This window comes from Colius striatus, chromosome 1 (assembly GCF_028858725.1).
Source record: "Colius striatus isolate bColStr4 chromosome 1, bColStr4.1.hap1, whole genome shotgun sequence".
Lineage (NCBI taxonomy): Eukaryota > Metazoa > Chordata > Aves > Coliiformes > Coliidae > Colius > Colius striatus.
In genome coordinates, this window is record NC_084759.1 from 13,118,857 (window position 1) to 13,137,986 (window position 19,130).

Genomic DNA, 19,130 nt, shown 5'->3' on the forward strand with positions numbered 1-19,130 from the left:
CTAAACCACCACAGGCAGCTTCTCTGACAGGATGGAACATCGGGCTGCAGGCACTGAGCAGTGACACCAGGCACTGCTGCTTGTTTCTACTCCGGTTGTCATTGCAACTGCTTATTCTCTGTGTTGTTCTATTAAACTGTCCTTATCTCAGCCCACAAAGCTCTACATTTTCCTCTGGATTCTGCTCCCCATCCTGCTGAGGTGGGGAGCAGTGAGTAACTGTGTGGTTTGATTATTGTCAGCTGGCTTCAAACCACTAATAGGTGTTTAGTAGTGGATGTGGCAGTGCTCCATTAATGGACTCGATCTAATTGGTTTTTTCAACCTGAGCAATTCTGTATGATTCTCCTTCAATGTCCTTTTGACTTCATGGGAAATATCATCAGAATGCAGCTCATGCAAGAGACTACTCAGGAGTTAAAGATGCAGGTGAATGTAATGGAAGACTAAAGAACAGAACGGAGAAACAGATAAAAAAGGTTGCACAAAACTAGCAGGATGACCCAAGAGTTTAAAAAAAAAAAAAAACCACACAAATGAGACTTTCTGGACAGATGGCTTCATGCAGTAGAAAAGTTTGAAAGAGAAGCCTTTCTTGGAAAACTTAGGAAATGAAGAAAGCAAACAATCAAGGAGAGAAGAAAGGAAGAAGAAAAAGAGAGGCCAGATGTGAGCCAGGGACTGGTTCTGAAGAGGGAATGAGAATGATACACAGAAGATGCAGGACAGGAAAAAAGATGTGCAATTGTCTTCAATAAGAAGGCAGAACAGAAGGACATAATAGACATGTTCCAGCATCAGGGAAAAAAACAAGCCTGAACCTTTCACAAAGGAAACCTTTAATAAGAGAGACACCAGAGCACATAGAGAGCACAACAAGTTAGACTGTCTACCAGAAGAAAGGTTGCAATATGCACACCTGAGGCTGAAAAGAGGCATGAACAGAGCAAGGAGAAATCTTCTGAGTGTACTTTCTGCCAGGAAAATAATATCAGATTCATGCTAGAGCTTGCTGAAACAAAGCATCAGAATTCAGTGCAGGCACAGATGGTTTTAATCTATAGACAATAAAATTTGTAAAGGTACAGAATACTGAAAACAAAAGAATGAACAAAAGCAGTGCTAAGCATTGTTTGTTTTAACATTTATGTATCGTTTCACAGACTTTGACTACATTCCACTCAAATACTGAGGGGCCAAGAATGCCAAGGCTACCAATATCAGTGTTTCAGTATCAGGGAAATCATATGCAATCTCTATGTGTAGCTTTAATCCACTAGAACAGGAAAACTTGGAAAAACAGAAATGTAGCAACAGAGAATGAAATATGAGAGAGTAAAGGTATGATTGAAAGAAATTGGAAGAGCTTGTACTGATAAGACCGATGGCCAGATAGGCTTGCTTTAGCACACATGACTAGACAAAGTTTGAGCTACATAGGAAAGACAAAATAAAAGTAAAATAGGTTGGATATCATAACATGCTGATGATGTGATAACATATCAGGAAATAGAAGTGTAATTGCAGCACATGGAAAGACAATATTTTGTGGACATTGCACACAGCCCTCTGAGAACTTGCTGTGCTGCATCTTTAAATCAATCAGGGAATATTAAAGGGTCCATTAAAGATATTGGCCCTCCTCTTTTCAAGCAGCATGACCTCAGGCAGACATCCATAGTTTTCACATAATGCCAAGATATTAAGAATATGATTATAACATCACAGACTATTATAGAAAAACCTAATGAACCTGTCAAACTTATCATTAGTTTTAGACACACAGAATAAAGCATGACATTGGAGTGAACCACAGACTATATTATATTACTACAAACTATATGGTCCTCATCTTGCCTGAATTGATAAAAACTGCCATTGAGTGTCTCTAAGATTTCAGACAGTCATAGGACACAAATATACAATTTCTATTCTTTTGTCCAACAAGCATCTAGTATCAATGAAACTGCAGAGAATATTTATGGATATGTAAGAAAAGTACTTTCTTCACATAAAAAAATCCAAACTCCATTTGTTGAAAACAATTTTTAGAATATCAGAAAATATTCTGTTTCTATTCTGAGCAATATATAAACCACTCCTAGTGAATGCTCTGAAGAGAAAATGATTTCTGCATTTATAGAAAGTGTAAAGGCTGCCAACTAACATTCTGTGTACATCTCAAATTATTTATCCCACTGCAATCTTTTTTGACAAGGTGATTGCTTCAATGATACAAAACTAGAAAACAGCTTTTGCCACACAAATGTTAATAGTACATAAAACAGAAAGCAGAGTATGAACAGAAAATCATATCATGAGGAATATATTACTTCAGTTCTTTCAGTATAGAATTTAGAAGAACATTTCACTTATTTCTGGAGGGTTTGTTCCATCTTTGTTCCATTAAATGTTCCATACATATTTTATACTTATTAATAATACTTATTGTTGGCCAACACCATTTTATCACACTAGAAATGCTTCTCTTCTTTAGAAGTAAATAAAAAGAAGATCAATATCAGCAGCAATCATCAAAAATCTGACATGAAAAAGGAAGAAAAATTTGTGCAAGCCTTATCAGAGTAAAAGCGTGGGACATCAGTGCCAGAACAATGCCTGCACTATGATCAGAGAAAAGAGGATAGCTAATGAGTCAAGACCGATATTAGATATCTTATTAAGGCAGTTTGATCACTGAGAAAACTGTATCATTTTAACTCAGGTTTTTCTATAAGGAAATTTCTTTGCTGAAACCCTGTTTAATGAGCCCCCAAAAAAACATTTTTTAGAAAGCTATTTGACGTGCTTCTCTATAACATAAAAGCCAAGACCTCTGCCTGCTCTTCAAGAGCAGATCAACATATTAGAAATGTAATGAGGAACATTAAGCCATAGAAGAAATTGCAGGCTGTGCAAATACAGGGGTATGTGAATTTACCTTTTTGCTGAGCAAGTGAACTACACCAAATGCTGATACTGGGCTCTTCACTGTCTGTGTTCAAGCCTTGTCTCCACGCCTTGTGTTAAGCAAATTTTCAATAATATTTAGGTAATAAAGCAAAAGATGCAAAAGATTTCTGTTACTCATATCTCAGTTTGATATGTGGTAATTTTTGGACTCTTCACTCCCAGTGCATTACCTGATGATACAAACTGGTCATACAAACAAATCTTTATGTAGATTTACCAAGCTTCCTGACCACTGAAACAATCTGGACCACTGTAAAGTGTTCAACAATATGAAAGTGCATAGTAAAATGTGCCTGTGGCCACACTGTTGGGTAGGCAGGATACATAAAGCCTCCTGCAGCCCTAAGCCTCTAGTGTGCACTCTGTCCATACCCCATCAGTAGAGAAGGACATCTGCATTGGATGGAGGGACAGGAGAGTCCCCTGCTCCAAGTAATCAGGAGGTCAGGACTGCTGAACATCTGAGGAGTAGCATGGAGATGGGGAGATGGACATAGGGACAGTGGTAACAGCACAGGCAATCAAAGGGACAAATCCAAGGTCTTCATAGAATCATAGAAAGGTAGGGATTGGAACGGACCTTTAGAAATCATCTAGTCTAAACCTCCTGTAGAGGCAGGTCTACCTAGATCAAGTCACACAGGAACACGTCCAGGCAGGTCTTGAAGATCTCCAAGGAAGGAGACTCCACACCCTCCCTGGGCAGTCTGTGCCAGGGCTCCCTCATCTGAACAGTAAAATAGTTTTTTCTTATGTTTAAATAGAACCCTTTGTGTTCCAGCTTCATCCCATTACCCCTTGTCCTGTCACTATATACAAAAGAAAAAGTGATGCCCCAACCTCCTGACACCCACCCTTTAGATATTTGTAAATATTAATGAGATCCCACACAGTCTCCTCTTTTTTAGACTAAACAGCCCCAGAATGTTAAGCCCCAGTCTTAATGCCTTCTTTAGAAAAATGTGCACCCCTGGCCTAAAACAGTAAATGCTTCACAGCAGAGATTACATGCCCCTAACTCTGGTTCCTGTGACCAAGGAAATGGTAACATGGTCCTGATGTTTCTTTTATGTAGCATTTCACAACAGGTCTGGGTATAGCTTCATGCTCAGTATAACCCCAGGGCAGGACTGACTAAGATCCCTCGCAGAGTATCGCTCATCCTGAGCTGACAGATTGCCACTAAAGAGCCAGGGAAGAGAATCAATGCTCCATTTACTGCTGAAGTTGGGCTGTGGAAGGGGTGTGTGGAGGGGGGGACACTTACAAACATGAAAGATTTAAAAAAAAAAATCATAGACAAGAGATTCTGTCACAGTTTGCTGCACCCATCATCAGTGATGAGATATTGATGTAGCATGCCACAAATAAAGAAATACAACAATAATCATCTCTTCATCTTGTGCAGTTCTTCATGTTCCCCGTAACTGTCATACTTTCTTGTGAGTATTAAGGTAGAATAAAGGAAGTAAATGACAGTTTCAGATGGAGTGTGTTTGATAAATACAAGCCGTTACATTGGAGGTTTATTGTTTCAATTTTTCTTAATACAGAACCCACTGCTGCTCCCGTCGATGTCAAAGCTACGAGTTTGTCTGTATCAGAGATTCTTGTTGTGTGGAAACATATTAAAGAAAGTCTAGGAAGACCACAGGGATTTGAGGTATGAGCACAGAATATCATAATGAGAAGTCTTGTTGCTTTTACTAGCATTGCATTCTGTTAACACGTGCAGTAGTGAAACTTCAGTAGATATTATGTGTGCCTTTGCATATGTATGACTAGTTACAGAACAATGGTCACAGCTGTAGTACCAGCACATCTTTTATTTATTTGTGCTTGAAAACTACTCAACACCATCTCTTTGACACTTCAAGAAGAGCTGAAAGACCTGCGAATGACCCAGCATGCCTCTTTCACAGGTTGGAGAAGATTAGATATTGACTGTTTCCAGCTCTAAGTGGCAAGTTCAAACTTGTTATTTACTGAGAGCGATCAACACAGAGAAAGGAATAAGCCTCTGCCACTCCTGTGCTCCCATCCCACAGTGGCTGGGGGACATGTGCTGAGTAGATCATAAAAGGTCTGATGTCAGGAGGGGAAGAAATAGACACACAGTCTGTAAATAAAGCTCTACTTAGAGATAGCCCTTCTCTTGGGAAGGAGAACCGGCCCTGGCAAAGGATCTCCAGTTGTAGCTTTGGATCCAGTTTACAATCCAGTCCTCCAGGAACAGATCAGATCTAGGACTAATGCAGCACATCCGGACAAGATCTAAGGGCTGGTGACCATCACTGATGGCCTTAGGAAGGAAATGTAATTGTCTGAGCAGCACCAGAGTCACCATACTCTCCAGCACAGAGTCAGGCTGGACAGCCAGGATCAGGATGGTATATGTACACCACAGCTTAGACACAGTCAGATTTTTTTAACCTGATTACTGTAGCCTCTTGATACTTAGACCCTCAAGTCTCTCATTTGTCCAAGTCTCTTTCCCATCTACATCTCCATGCTGAACTCTGCAAAAACTTGGTCAGTTCTCTTACATTGTGTTATGGAAGGAACTCTCCCTCCTTCCTTATGTTAAATGCATTTTTACCTCTTTTCACATGTCTTGTTTCATGCAGTAAAAGTGATATGGAATCATTTTGCCTTTAGAACCGCTATATATAAGGAGAACAAAACTGTATCTGATTGAGATGATATTCACCTTGCAAATACTATCTCTCTCCACCTTGAAGTATTGCACTTGTTACTAACCTTTGTTTTCAATTTCCAGGCCAGTCTTTTGTCCTCTGAAGTAACTTTCTCATTGCACCCTGTCTTTTTTGGCTGTTTTGTTACTCCCTCTCAAATATCTTGATGTTTTTTAAATTATGTCTACTATTTTTACTCTTATAGCATCAATCACATTGATTCTCAAAATGTTCTAACTTTGTTTTACACATTTTAAAATAAAAAATAGATTTGCTTTCTAAAATTGGAAACTATTTCCTTAGAAACTAATTCTTTCATAACTTTAATGTATTTTGCATTTATCTTCTTGTCACATAACACTTCCCTTAGCTCTACAGATGTGTCCTAGATATAGACGGCTGTTACAGATAGGACAGTGATCTCTCTTTTTTCAGGAGTGATCTTGACTCAGAAAGTGCTTAGACCTTTGGAGTTCATCATATTCTGACCTCAAGAGTACCACCTACATACTCTGTGTCTCTGATATACTTCTTGGGAGTTAATTTGGAAACTGTAATTGATACAGCTGGGATTATTGACATTGAATCTTAGTAATAATTTGCCTCCTCAATGTGCTGTAGACTGATTTTAGGATTCTAGCATGAAGATTATAGAATAAATATTTCAAGGTAGGGACCTGCAGTTGACAGAACAAAAATAAAATTAAATATAAAAATACTTCACTGCTCCATTCTACCTTGTTCCATGAGGGAATTAGAGGAGCCTTCTGAAGTACTACTTTTAGCTGAGGAAAAAAAGAGTGCTTTTTCTCTCCTTCTCCACCCCCACCCTCCCTTCTCTTCTGCCTGCTTTCTGGCAGATGAATCTTTTTCCTCTGCTCGCTTTCTCACAGACAAATCTTTCAGGGAGTAGTTTGCTCTTTTCTGTCCTCATTCCCAGGAAGAATTATGATTAGAGCAGCCCTTACTCAATAAACAGAAGAGTAAATGCTGCTCTCCTGCATAATTCAGCAGGACAGAACACAATCTGAGGACGATATTGCTAGATCATTTGAGTTCCATTTTTGTGAAGGATTTCATCAAAAAGGAGAAAATTACTTATAGGATCAGTATAGTGAGCCAGTGCATTACAGTATTCACCTAGAAATGCTAAGTCCATACTATCAGTCCAATGTTGCTATCATATGGACAGTTTCTCTTTAAAGCATCCCCTCTGCAAAAAGTAAAGACTCGCTATAGCAAGACACTGGGGCTAAATTTCTACAAATAAAACCCAAAAGTACAGAGTAGTTTTATGCTTTCCATATGGTTCACTTTCTTCAGCTTCTGTAAATACTCTTTTAATTTTAAAAGTGATTCTGAAAGTTTAACCATATGTAGTACAGTGCAGAACATAGCCTGTAGTAGTCTCTTAATCCACAAATAGCAAATAGATAATGTGACTTTGATGCAAAGGAGAATGATTTATCATCTTTTATAACAATTCTTTTCTAATATAGAATTATTATGGACCACAAGTGAAATGTTGCCTTCAATTCAAATAGACCACAAAATAATCTGACTAGCCACTCAGCTCTCATGCCTCAATTTTTATTCTGCCTGTGGTCACCACAGCAGTGACAGCTACCTACATGGTCTTCACATTTCCTGGCCCTTTAGCAGCAGTTATTATGAAAGGGTGTGCAATTTTTTTAGCATTTTAATGTTTGGGCTCTAATCATCAAAAGTGACAGAATATTTGCTACATATAGACAAGTTTGCAGTGACTCACTTCTACTGTGGTCCTGGTTGTGCTTTGTACTAAGGAGTAATGAAAGATAAAGTAACTTCTCCAATTTCACGTTGTCATCATTGAAAGACAGTATTAACTCTTATGTCACAAAAGTTTTATGCAACGTTTGCTGTACTCATGTGCATCTTCCAAAGCACATATTATTCATTACTTCAGTAGAGGTTTCTCAGCTGTCCACCCAACCTTACGAAATATATGTCAGCTAAAGTAAAAGTAGCTTGAAAATTTTGTCACAATGGTAGAAAAATATAGCATGTGGTTCATACTTATTGTTTAGAATCCATTTCCTGAGGGTTATAAAATCTATTTCACCCGTTGGCAATATTTTCTTTGTCACTCACTAGTGGTACGGAAGAAAAAGAGAAAAAATTACTAGCTGGAAGAAAAGATATTTTTATTTTCTTTTTTCTATTCCAGAAAACTAAGACTAATATTTAAGTACAGATCACAAAGCTCATGTGGTTTTCGCTGGAAATCCCCCAAAGGATAGGAGCCCGGCTAACCTAACCAAAAGATCAAATTGCTACAAAAAGACAAAAAACATAGAAAATCTCAAATACCATTCTCAGAGAGGATTATTTGACAAAATAACTTGTCAAGTTTATATTCTGTCTTTTCAAAGATAAATATTCAATTTTTTGCTGTGTCTGAAATATATATTATCTAGTTTTACACTAAAATAGGATCACAGAATCACAGAATCTCAAGGGCTGGAAGGGACCTCAAAAGATCACCCAGTCCAACCCCCCTGCTAGACCAGGACCACCTAGACTAGGTCACACAGGAACTCATCCAGGTGGATGTTGAATGTCTCCAGAGAAGGAGACTCAACAACATATCTGGGCAACCTGTTCCAATGCTCTGTCACCCTCAGAGTGAAGAAATTCTTCCTGTATTTCTTTGGAACCCCTCATAGGATCACAGAATGTTAAGGGTTGGAAGGGACTTTTAGAGATCATCTAGTCTAACCCCCCTGCAGAAGCAGGTCAACCTAGATAAGGTTACATAAGAACATGTCTAGGTGGGTCTTGAAGACCTCCAAGGAAGGAGACTCCACATCCTCCCTGGGCAGCTTGTGCCAGGGCTCCCTCATCTGAACAGTAACATAGTTTTTTCTTCTATTTAAATAGATCTTTTTGTGTTCCAGCTTCATCCCATTATCCCTTGTCCTGTCACTAAATTCAATAGAATAAAAGGATGTCCCAACCTCCTGACACCCACCATTTAGATATTTGTAAATATTAATGAGATCCCCCCTCAGTCTCCTCTTTTCTAGACTAAATAACCCCAGTTCCCATAGCCTTTCTTCATACGAAAGATGTTCCTGTCCCCTGATCATCTTGATTGCCCCATGCTGGACTCTCTCCAGCACTTCCCTGTCCCTCTTGAGCTGAGGAGCCCAAAACTGGACATAATACTCCAGATGAGGCCTCACCAGGGCAGAGTAGAGGAGAAGAACCTCCCTCGACCTACTGGGCACACTCTTCTGGATGCATCCCAGGCTACCATTGCTCTCTTGGCCATAGGGGCACATTGCTAGTTCATGTTCCAGCTTGTACCCCTTGCCCCTTGTCGTACCATTGGACATCACTGAGAACAGCCTGACTCTATCCTTCTGACACCCACTCTTCATGTATTTGTAAACATTAATAAAATCACTCCTCAGTCCCCTTCAAGCCTCAGCGTCCCCAGCCTTTCATCAGACGGGAGATGCTCCATGTCCTTCATCATCTTTGTGGCCCTGCGCTGAACTTTCTCCAGCAGCAATGTGGATTCCTGGAAAACAGATATCAAAGCCTGCTATTCAATGGCTAAATGAAAAATAACAGAAAGCTCAAAAACTTAAAATCTCACAAACAATAATGCATTAAACAGACCAAATTCTCCCCACATACATCTTTTTTCTTTCATTTCTCAAATATGGGCTACTCTTTTGTGATTTATGCTTCATACTATATCACTATTGAAAGTTATCACTGTTGTAAACCTATTCTAAGTGTGGTAAATCCCTTCTTAGTAGTGTAAATTACATTTATGGAAAATGACAAGTTAAAAAAAAACCCACATATAAGTGTAAAAAAACAAATCCTCTATTTTAAGAAACATGTCCAGCACTTAAACATCAGTAGTATATTCATTTTGGTTCAAATCAATATAAGTTCCCTCACCATTGAGCTTAGCCAACAATCATTGGAGTTCTCTTTTTCATAACTACTTTTTCTTTTAGTTTGCACAGCCATCAACAAATGGATGTGTACACTGCAAAAGAAAAAGAAAAGCATATTTTGAGATCAAAGTCCAAACTCACCTGGCAAAACTTTAAGGGGAATTTTATAAACACTGAACAAACACTTAAAACCTTTGAAGTACAGGAGAAACTGAAATAGAAACATTGCTAGATTGCATTTCATGCTTTTGGTGCTTAACACAGTATATTCATTCTCCCAAGAACACTTCATTGCCAAAGGGGAACAGCTTTGCCATGTGGTGCAGCAGAAGTGGTAGAGAATGTGCCATGGTTATTTTTACTGTCTTAACATGTGCAAAATACAATTAGTATCCAAACTGATAATCATAGAATGGTAGGGTTGGAAGGGACCTTTACAAATCGTCTAGTCCACCCCTCCTGCAGAAGCAGCTCCACCTCGATCAGGCTGAATAGCATCTAAGCAGTGGTGGAAAGAATTTGAAAACACACGGGAAATATCAAAAAGGCTGAGTTATACACCTAGATTTCTTCTGCACTCATCACATTTGAATATCTATGTACTCCTAACAACATTTGGAAAATCTTGTTTTCACAATTTCTTTATACTAAGAAGAAAAAAAGATGGAGACTCCTTACTGTCTTGAACACTGTGTTCACATGAGATGTGGTGTACCTTGTGAATAAACGAGACCTCTTGAGCTACATATAGTTTTGCTCCTGGCTTTCTAGAACTTTCTAGGATCTTGCTACTTTTGTTGCATTTCCACCCTGGCTACTGTCTATCTGTGTAACCTTGGGCAAGTCACTGTTCCTTTCTGACATTTTCAATGTTGGATTCTCACAGTCTTCTCCAACTGGGTGATAGGGTCTCCAGCACATGTGCTGTCTCTCACTGGCTCTTCATACAGTGCTAAGTACAATGTGTCACTCATCACTGTACTGTCAAATTTGTAAAGATGCATTGCAGGTGAAATGAAAGGAATCTGACTGCCCAAAAGATAATAAGCATTGGAGGTTCAATCCTACTGTGTGAACAAATAATTGTTGACTCTTTTTTTCTTTCCAAGAAAGATATGACTAGGTGTTACTTCAGATATCAACAGGGCTGGTCAAGCATTCAGCTAGCAAAATACTTTGATGAATCACACTTATTTTAACAAGGGGTGACTACAAATAGATTTGCTATCTGAGCTGTAATTAATAATTAAAGCAACAGCATTTTAATCAGACAATGCTGGCACATACACAAAAATATGTTTACATGAATTTTGCAGTTGAAAGAGTAGGCTTTAAGTTGGCACAAAGTGGTATACTCTCAATCAAAGTTAACAAAGCCACTTTACTCAGGTGAAGACATGACCTCTCTACAGCCAGGACTTTCTAGATTTTTTTTCTTTTAAATGGCAGTCCTAGTGCAATTATAAAAGGTCAGCAATGTACTCATTGGTCTCATTTTCCTATGAACTTCTTTGTTTTTTTGGTTCACCATTTTCCGGGATACATTCACAAGAGTGCTGTATTGTCCATGACCTTTTCCTCTGAGGAAAAGTTATCCAGATACAATATGAATAACTTATTATGAAATAACCAGCTTCACAGAAAAGGTCAAAATGTGGAATAAATGCAAGTAGGTCTCAACATGAGTAACAGTAAGCTCAATGTAGGTCTTTGAATGGCATATTAGTGACATCTCCTGTTAGGGAAAGTAGGGCCCCATGAGAACTGCTGAATTACCTTATTTCTGTAGGTCACCTAAATACATAAAAGACAGGTCTGTTTTTTTTTTCATTTATGTCCTTCAAATACTTGGTCCCTGAGGAAAGAGACTAATCAAATTCCCAGCTCAGCTCTATAACCTTTTTGAAATTATGATAAACACAGTGCAGATACCAGAAATACAGAGTAAGAACCACCAAAGATCATCTAAGGTTTTTATGTCTGAAAAGGAAGGACATAAACATAGTATCAAAATTGCATTTACCGGAAACCTGTTCATAGCCAAGAATTAAAACTGAATCCATTTCCTTCTTTTCCTTCAGATAAGATTTTTCAGATGAATGGAACATTTCCTTCAGGATTCTGTCATTTCCCATTCATTGCACTGATAAGAAATTGTGTGGCTTTGAGTTACTCAGGGCCAGGAAAGGAATATTTCTCATGACACTTCTTAACCAATGCTATCCAAGTTTTCTATGGTGAAGGCAGATATTTGAGTGACCTTCCAGAAGACAAGCTCTCCTTGAATGTTCTGAAATATTTTTGACTCCTTGTCAATGTTCATCCTCTGTTCTTACATCTTGTATTTACTTCTCCTCATGCCAATACACAGCAATACTATGATATTCTGACTATCACCATTTTGGAGAAGTGAGCATTGTTTGACTCTGAGGTTAGACTGCAAATACCCCATGTTTTAAAGGGCCTGATGACCAGGCAAAAGACAGAAAAGGCAAAAATATCCTCCACAGGATAACAAGTACGAGCATCTGGAAGCATGGGCTTCCCAGATGCCTATATTAATCCTTCATTTTGTTGCTTGTGGACAGGTTGGTTACTGGAAGGACATGGAGCAGGAAGAAGCAGCAGAAAAGGTCAAAACTGAGGGAAATGAGTCATCCATCCTCCTGACAGGATTGGAAGGCAACACATTATATCACCTGACAGTGAGGGCATACAACGCAGCAGGGTACGGGCCACCTAGCCCTGCTGTAAGAGCAGCAACCAAGAAGTCCCGTAAGTGATCTCAGTACCTTTGCTCAAAGGGAGAACTCAGTGAGCAGCCCCTGCCCTCTTGGGTTTTCCTTTACTACAAGTTTATAATAATCAGGAATCATGTACAGTTTTTATTCATGGCTTTGCATTGATATTTAGACATAAATTCATACGACTTCACATTCATAACAAAGGTTATCTTCCTAAAAACAAGAAATTTTTGATAAAGAAGGGAGAGAAAAGAGTTCTGTGAATGTTATGGGGTGGGTTAAGTAACTACATCAAAATCTGTTAAATGACAGTTCTGGTGAAGAATAAAAAAAGAAGTTTTAAAATTTCCAGCTAGAGTTGGGAGCCAGTTGTAAATTTAATGAAAGACTGAAATGCTTTTTACTTTAAAGAAGTTACTTACAAAATATATTCATGTACACGTTATTTTTTTCTCTTCAGCTCCCAGCCAAGCACCAAGCAATATTATGTGGATACAAGATGGCTCTCACGTGTCTCTTGGATGGGAGCCAGTCAGACCTCTAGCTAATGAATCTGATGTAATGGGATACAAGGTCAGTTCTTCCCCTTCTTTGCTCACCTTTCTTCCAGACAACTACTTGTCTTTCTTGTTTGCTTTTTTCCCTTTCTTGTTTTTCTGTTTAAGTAAACTGTTCTATACAGAAGGCAATATATTTTCACCATGAAAAGAGCAATAAATGAAACCGAAAAGAGCTAAATGTCCCAACATTTTCTATGTTGTGATTTTCAGCTACTGATTATAAACTAAATAAGCTTTACCTGAGAGGATTAGTTCATCATATCTGACTCACAAGTGGCTATTAATAAGACTAGCCTGCAATGAAATTCCCACTAACACTTCAATTTAACTGTGTTTGCAGTAGGATTTAGAGAAATGCAGAAGAATGAGGCATCTTAAAATGACATTAAAATTAGTATTTTTTATGGAGCAGAAACACAAAAATCTCAGTTTATTTTGTGATAATGTTGGTGATTTTCAAGAACCAGTGAGGGTGACGTCTGGTATTTCAAGTTTTGAAGTTTTAGACAATAAAATCCAGATATTAACTCTCTTAAATAGAAAGTCATAAAAAGCAGTGGAATTCATGGCAATCTTTTAAATCAAAGCAGAATTATTTCTATATTTTTACAGAGGCATAGGGACTTTTCCTTGAAGCGTATATATGATCATTTCAATAGACTCTAATCTGATATTCCCTCTGATACATCAGAAAATATCACCAAGAAAGTGTAAAACGGTTCAAATCAACGAGAAACTGCTCTAACCTTTATCAGAATAGTTCAGATTCTGAAAAAGTTGAGTTGACTACTTTGATTTTTTTACGTCTCTCTGAACTTTTCAATTTTATCTGGGAACAGAAACAGAAACATAAGTACTAAAAAGACAGTTATGTATTCACTCGCTTTCCTCCCACACACCATAAGCTTCTATTGAGTTTCTGGGACAGATCTGAGATATTCTCAATTGACTCAGGCAGTTAAGGTAAACATGGTATTGTTTAAAGAATATTATTTAGGGCATTTTCTTTATGTTTGAAGTTGTGTTCTTGAGACAAATGTGTGACTGTGTACATGAATTTGGGGATAAGAATTTGGATCAAATGCAACCCAAAATGCATTTTGAAGCATTTTTTGAGAAAAAACAAAACAAAACAAAACATGTAACACCTAACACAGGAGAGGGAAAATGCTATATCTTCTCTCTGGATCATAATCAAAGTCCTTTCATGGTCATTAATTGCTCATACACTTCGCTGATAATATTTTCAAGCCATTATGAGAATGGCAGACTAAAAACAGATGACTGTTGAAATGCAATGTCAAGAAATCCTTAACGGACCCATGAAACAATTTCAGTGACTGCATTATATACAAAAAATGTCTGCTGTATATAACTTGAATTACCATTATGATCCCTATCTACTGTATTGACCACAGGTATTATTTAGGCAAGAAGGCCAGAGCAACAGTCAAGTTATAGAAACACAGAAAACCTCTGCAGTGGTACTTCTTCCTGATGTAGGGGTCTACATCATTGAGGTCTGTGCAGTCAGTGAAGGAGGGGATGGGACCACGAGTCCTCAGATCAGAGTTCCGTCTTTTTCAGGTAAGATAACAGTTACATTTGGAAGAGTGATAGTTAGATCCATGTTCATGAAGTCTATTATTCTCTAACTGGAAAAACGTTCTTATAATTCTCTGGCTGTAGGATACAGAGTCTTCAGTTTTATGCTGAAACAAAGGTATCTAGTGCCATTTGAGATGCTCAAGAGTTTATGAGACATCCCTGTGGGGCTGATGAACAAGACAGTGGATTTACAGGAAATCTCTCCCTTTCTAGGATAACATCTGAAAACCTAATTGAGTTGTAATGTTTACACGTGTGCTAAGTGTCTCAATTAGCATCAGTCAACTGATACATATAGGCCAAATTTGAAGCCTGCACAGCAATTCAGATGATCTTCTGAATTTAAATATTCAGACACAGGCACATCTGAGATCATCTAAGGCATCCTAAACATTTGTAGAGAGCTGGCAGATGTGTATCGTTCTGGATAACCAGCCAGAGGGGTACTAACCTAATACAGCATAGATGGCATGCCTTTAGGTAGCCCTGTGTATGTACCACCTTCAGAATAAGCTGAATTTCTGTGTAGGTTTAATTTCATTCTACCTTGAGTAGATATTAGTGTATTAAATTATTAACATATTACAATATTAATATAATATCATGAAGCAAATTATGATGTTTAGCTTCTGTTTCCACAGTTACTGCAATATATTGAAAGAATTTAAAGTATCAGTATTACACAGGTAAAAAAGAGATTTGTTGCAAGAACAACCAGGAAGTAACACTGGCTTTTACCTAAACACAATGAAGCATCTTAAATCTAATACTCTGAAATTCTATTAACATTGCTTTTTAGTCCTTAAGAAGTACTGTCCAAAAGCTGTGAACCTGAAACTTAAATCTAGCCTTAAAATTTCAGCTCTAGTCTAGTCACAAACTACAGTGCTATCTTGAGAACACAGAAGACACCAACCCTTAATCCATGGAATATTTGTTTCATATGTCTTTTCAGCCATGACTCTAAGCCTCAAAATCTTCCATTCTCTTCAATCTGATATTTTTTATTAGACTATGCTTAATAGATTCATTCCAGTTAGGATAAGTGTAGTCTAAAGAAACCCAGTCTGATTCTCTTCCTGTCCTGTAATCTCTTGCCACCATCAGCCCATAGCATATTTCTCTTTTGCATGGCTTTTGAGGGACTGCTGTGATCTAAAATATCTCTGGGTACTAGAAAAAAGACCACTGTTTCCTTTGGACAGGCATAAAGATCAAGGGCTAGCTTTCATTCCGTGTCCCAGGAAGCGCATTTGTGATTGTGACTGAGAGCATCTTCTTCAGCCTAATTCTTTCTGAGGATTAAGGCATAAAATAGCATATCCTTTTGGAATTTCCTATTAATATACAGACTGAACATGAGGATTCAGCATATAAGTTGCTGTAGATATTATCATAAAATCACCATTCTCCTTATATCTGTGTTGGAAGCCCGTTTTACGATAGTGGTTCTCACAGGATAATCCATTGCCTAGCTTTTTGCTGACCATAATACAAAAAAGTGTTGGGCAAAATCTAGTACATAAATGCACTGAGAATCATTTGCTTTGCTTTTTCCTTAATTATTTTGTTTTTCATTTCAGGAGGGAAAGTAACAAATGCTCAGTCCACCTTACATGTGTTGTCTACTTCATCTTCTGCAACGTTGCTTTTGGCACTGATGGTTCCTTCAACCTCATGGTGAAGACTGCAGACTTTTTTGTTGTTGTTATTTGTTTGCTTTAGCTTGATGACACCAAGGGATGGAGTTTTATGTCTGTGGAGAACCTGGAAAACCAAGCTAATGCATAGAAATGCCTATAGTGCACTTAGAAGAGTGTTGGAGACACGGTCAATAATTCATCAGGTTTTTTTCTCTTCTTTATTTGTAAAAGTCCTCTGAGGAGGGGACATTTCTTGGCCCAAAAATATGCAGATTGTATGTAATAAACTTTTGTAAGCAAAGGTAATTTCTGTCAAACGTACTTAATTTTTTAATACGTTTGATTTCAGTGATCCGAGTCACATATCATTAGGTGTTTAAACAGTGGTGTCTAGTACAGTATATCTGTTTGGATTGGAGGAAAAAAAGCATTTTTCAATTTAGAACTAAGTTTGATACAGCTTTGTCAAATACTTTTTGGCATCTTCTATGGATGGCTGTTCCTACTGACAAGAGACAAAAAAAATAGTTTAGATATATATCCCACCACAAAAGTATGGAGAATTTGTTCTGAAATGTATGAATATGATTTAATTAGCAAAAAGGATTGTCAACACAATAGTAGATAACACTCTAAGGAAGTGGCAAAATGGAGCAGAAAAGCCATTTATTTCATTAGAAAGTAAACAGAAAATTATTAAACCAAAACTTCAAGTGAAACAAGTTGGATTTTATCAAATACCACATGATTTAATATCAAATTAATTAAATATTTATTTTCAATAGCAAATAGAAAATAAATTCCTAATACATATGACAATGAAAGATCCACTGGGCATTTAAACATCATGTACATTAGGCTGTTAAATGAACAAATAATGCAATGCAAGGAGAGAAACCTTTTTCCAACCTCTTCTCAGTTACAAGGTTTTTTTCCTCTGGGTCCATTTTTTTAGTAACATTCTGTGCTTTACATATTTGGTAATCAAGTTGAAGTATATATCTGAAATCATATTATGGAAAGAATATTAACTTTTTAATCTGATGTATTCATTCACATACATGCAGATTCAAGTAGGATATATTTTGGAGAATGCTGTGTCTGAAAAAAAATGTTTGGATAAGTGCTACTGAGCATCACTCCAGTTATTTAATTAACTGGCTCTATTTCTACAGCTCACTAGAGATTGTTCTTGTAGGGACTGTGTGCTATCAGTTTTAATCCCCACTTTTTGCTCAACCAAATAATTTGTAACTCAATAGACAATTTGGGCAATTTTTCTACATTGGAAAACTTTTCCACACAAATCAAAATGATCCCCAGGGTATGCCAAAATGATCCCCAGAGTATATGGTGTGCATGTTTGTACAATTATGGTGTGTACAGTGTCACGAGAGAGGATGTTTTACTAACATATGTCTGGGGATCGTGCATAGAATGAATATTCTCTTGCTCGGGAAAAATCAAGTCAAAATAGGCAAGTCTAGTGCAGTTCTAGCTCTCCATACTTCTAAAAGTTTTAATACAAATCTATTTTAGTTGATGGTTTCTGGGACTAAAATGCTATTATTCTGCCAGATCACTAACAAAATAATACTTGGCAATTAGCTAGAGCATTCTAACTATGCCCTTTCTTACACCAGCTTTAAAATAGTAGCTAAGAAAGCACAACACAGATCAAGTGCTTGGTAGGTAAAAAACTGACATTTTTCTTTTGAGTATTTTATCAGTATTTTTTTTTTTCAGAGATGCTTCAACTAAAATATTTATTCATCACTAATATTTTAATTAATTTCCTAGAACATAGGCTTTAAATTTGCTTCATCACATTGTTAGGGAAACAAAGGCACAACAGTTAACCGAGAATAGACTGTAGATAGACAGTCTATTAGACAGACAGATAGACAACTTCCACATTTCTGCTTATGGAAAAACCTTTGAGATCAAATAAAACAAGGTAGAATGTACCTTGCTGATAGGACATGCTCAGAAAAATTACCTGTTTTAGAACAGCAGCATTGGTAATGTGTAGACAGCTTGCATGAGCAAACCATCGTTCTTCAAAAGGCTAAAACAAACAATAATAAAATGATCAACCAAAAACCAAAATGGCTATTTTATAAATTAGTTAAGCGTAATTTCCTCTATTTTTTATACAGTTGGTTGCCAATGGAGTTTATCTCAAAGTATTCAAAAAGGCTACAGGCACTGCTGGTGGTGTTTTGGTTAAACAACTTTCTGAATACAATAAGTGGCTATGCTTTATAAGAAAAATGAAAGTCTGATAAGGAGATAGAGCTGCATCGAGATATATGTCAATCTCTAGTATCAAGATACGGATAGAAATACTCAGCATACCATCAGGTAATGTAGTTGTATAACAGGGGCAAAGAGGGGTATGTTTTATATTCAACATGAACAGAATATGTATTTTGCATCTTAAATATATTAATAAACATGTTTTAAATGTTTAAGTACCTATGTATTAACTATTTGTTACTTCGTAGAAGATGTTTACTTATCATATTATTTTTTAGTTGCAAAGGAAAGCTCTTTCCTTCTTTCACGTAAAAGATTGTAATAGGGCAGTCGAGTCACTGAGGAGACTGTATTTTTGTATAATGCCATAAGATCTGTTTGGAAAAAAAAAAAAAAAACAACAGAAAGGAACTTTGTTTTGCAGACCAAAAGCAAGATACTGTCAAGACTCATATCAAAATGTTAGATATATTGTATACAATCTGTATATATGCTATATATAATGGTATATACGATGTGGAAGACACAGTAATATAATAGTTCCTGTGTACTGTTCTTGTAACATTAGATCTTTTTAATAAATAATTCTCTTTTTATTGACTTTTATCTTATCTCCTGTCAGCTCCTGAATTATATTCATAGAGAATAGTGTGATACATTAATATTTACAAATATCTAAATGGTAGAT

General features: G+C 37.1%; 1 protein-coding gene across 1 annotated transcript in view; it reads left to right on the forward strand.

The window, feature by feature from the left end:
* Positions 1-16,224, forward strand: part of CNTN5 (contactin 5) — a 353,074-nt gene extending 336,850 nt beyond the window's left edge. Inside the window, exons 19-23 of the mRNA XM_062020562.1 lie at positions 4,527-4,636; positions 12,217-12,403; positions 12,833-12,945; positions 14,351-14,519; positions 16,124-16,224. Coding sequence (XP_061876546.1) covers positions 4,527-4,636; positions 12,217-12,403; positions 12,833-12,945; positions 14,351-14,519; positions 16,124-16,224 — 680 coding nt within the window. The remainder of the gene's footprint in view (positions 1-4,526; positions 4,637-12,216; positions 12,404-12,832; positions 12,946-14,350; positions 14,520-16,123) is intronic.
* Positions 16,225-19,130: the final 2,906 nt, after the last annotated feature.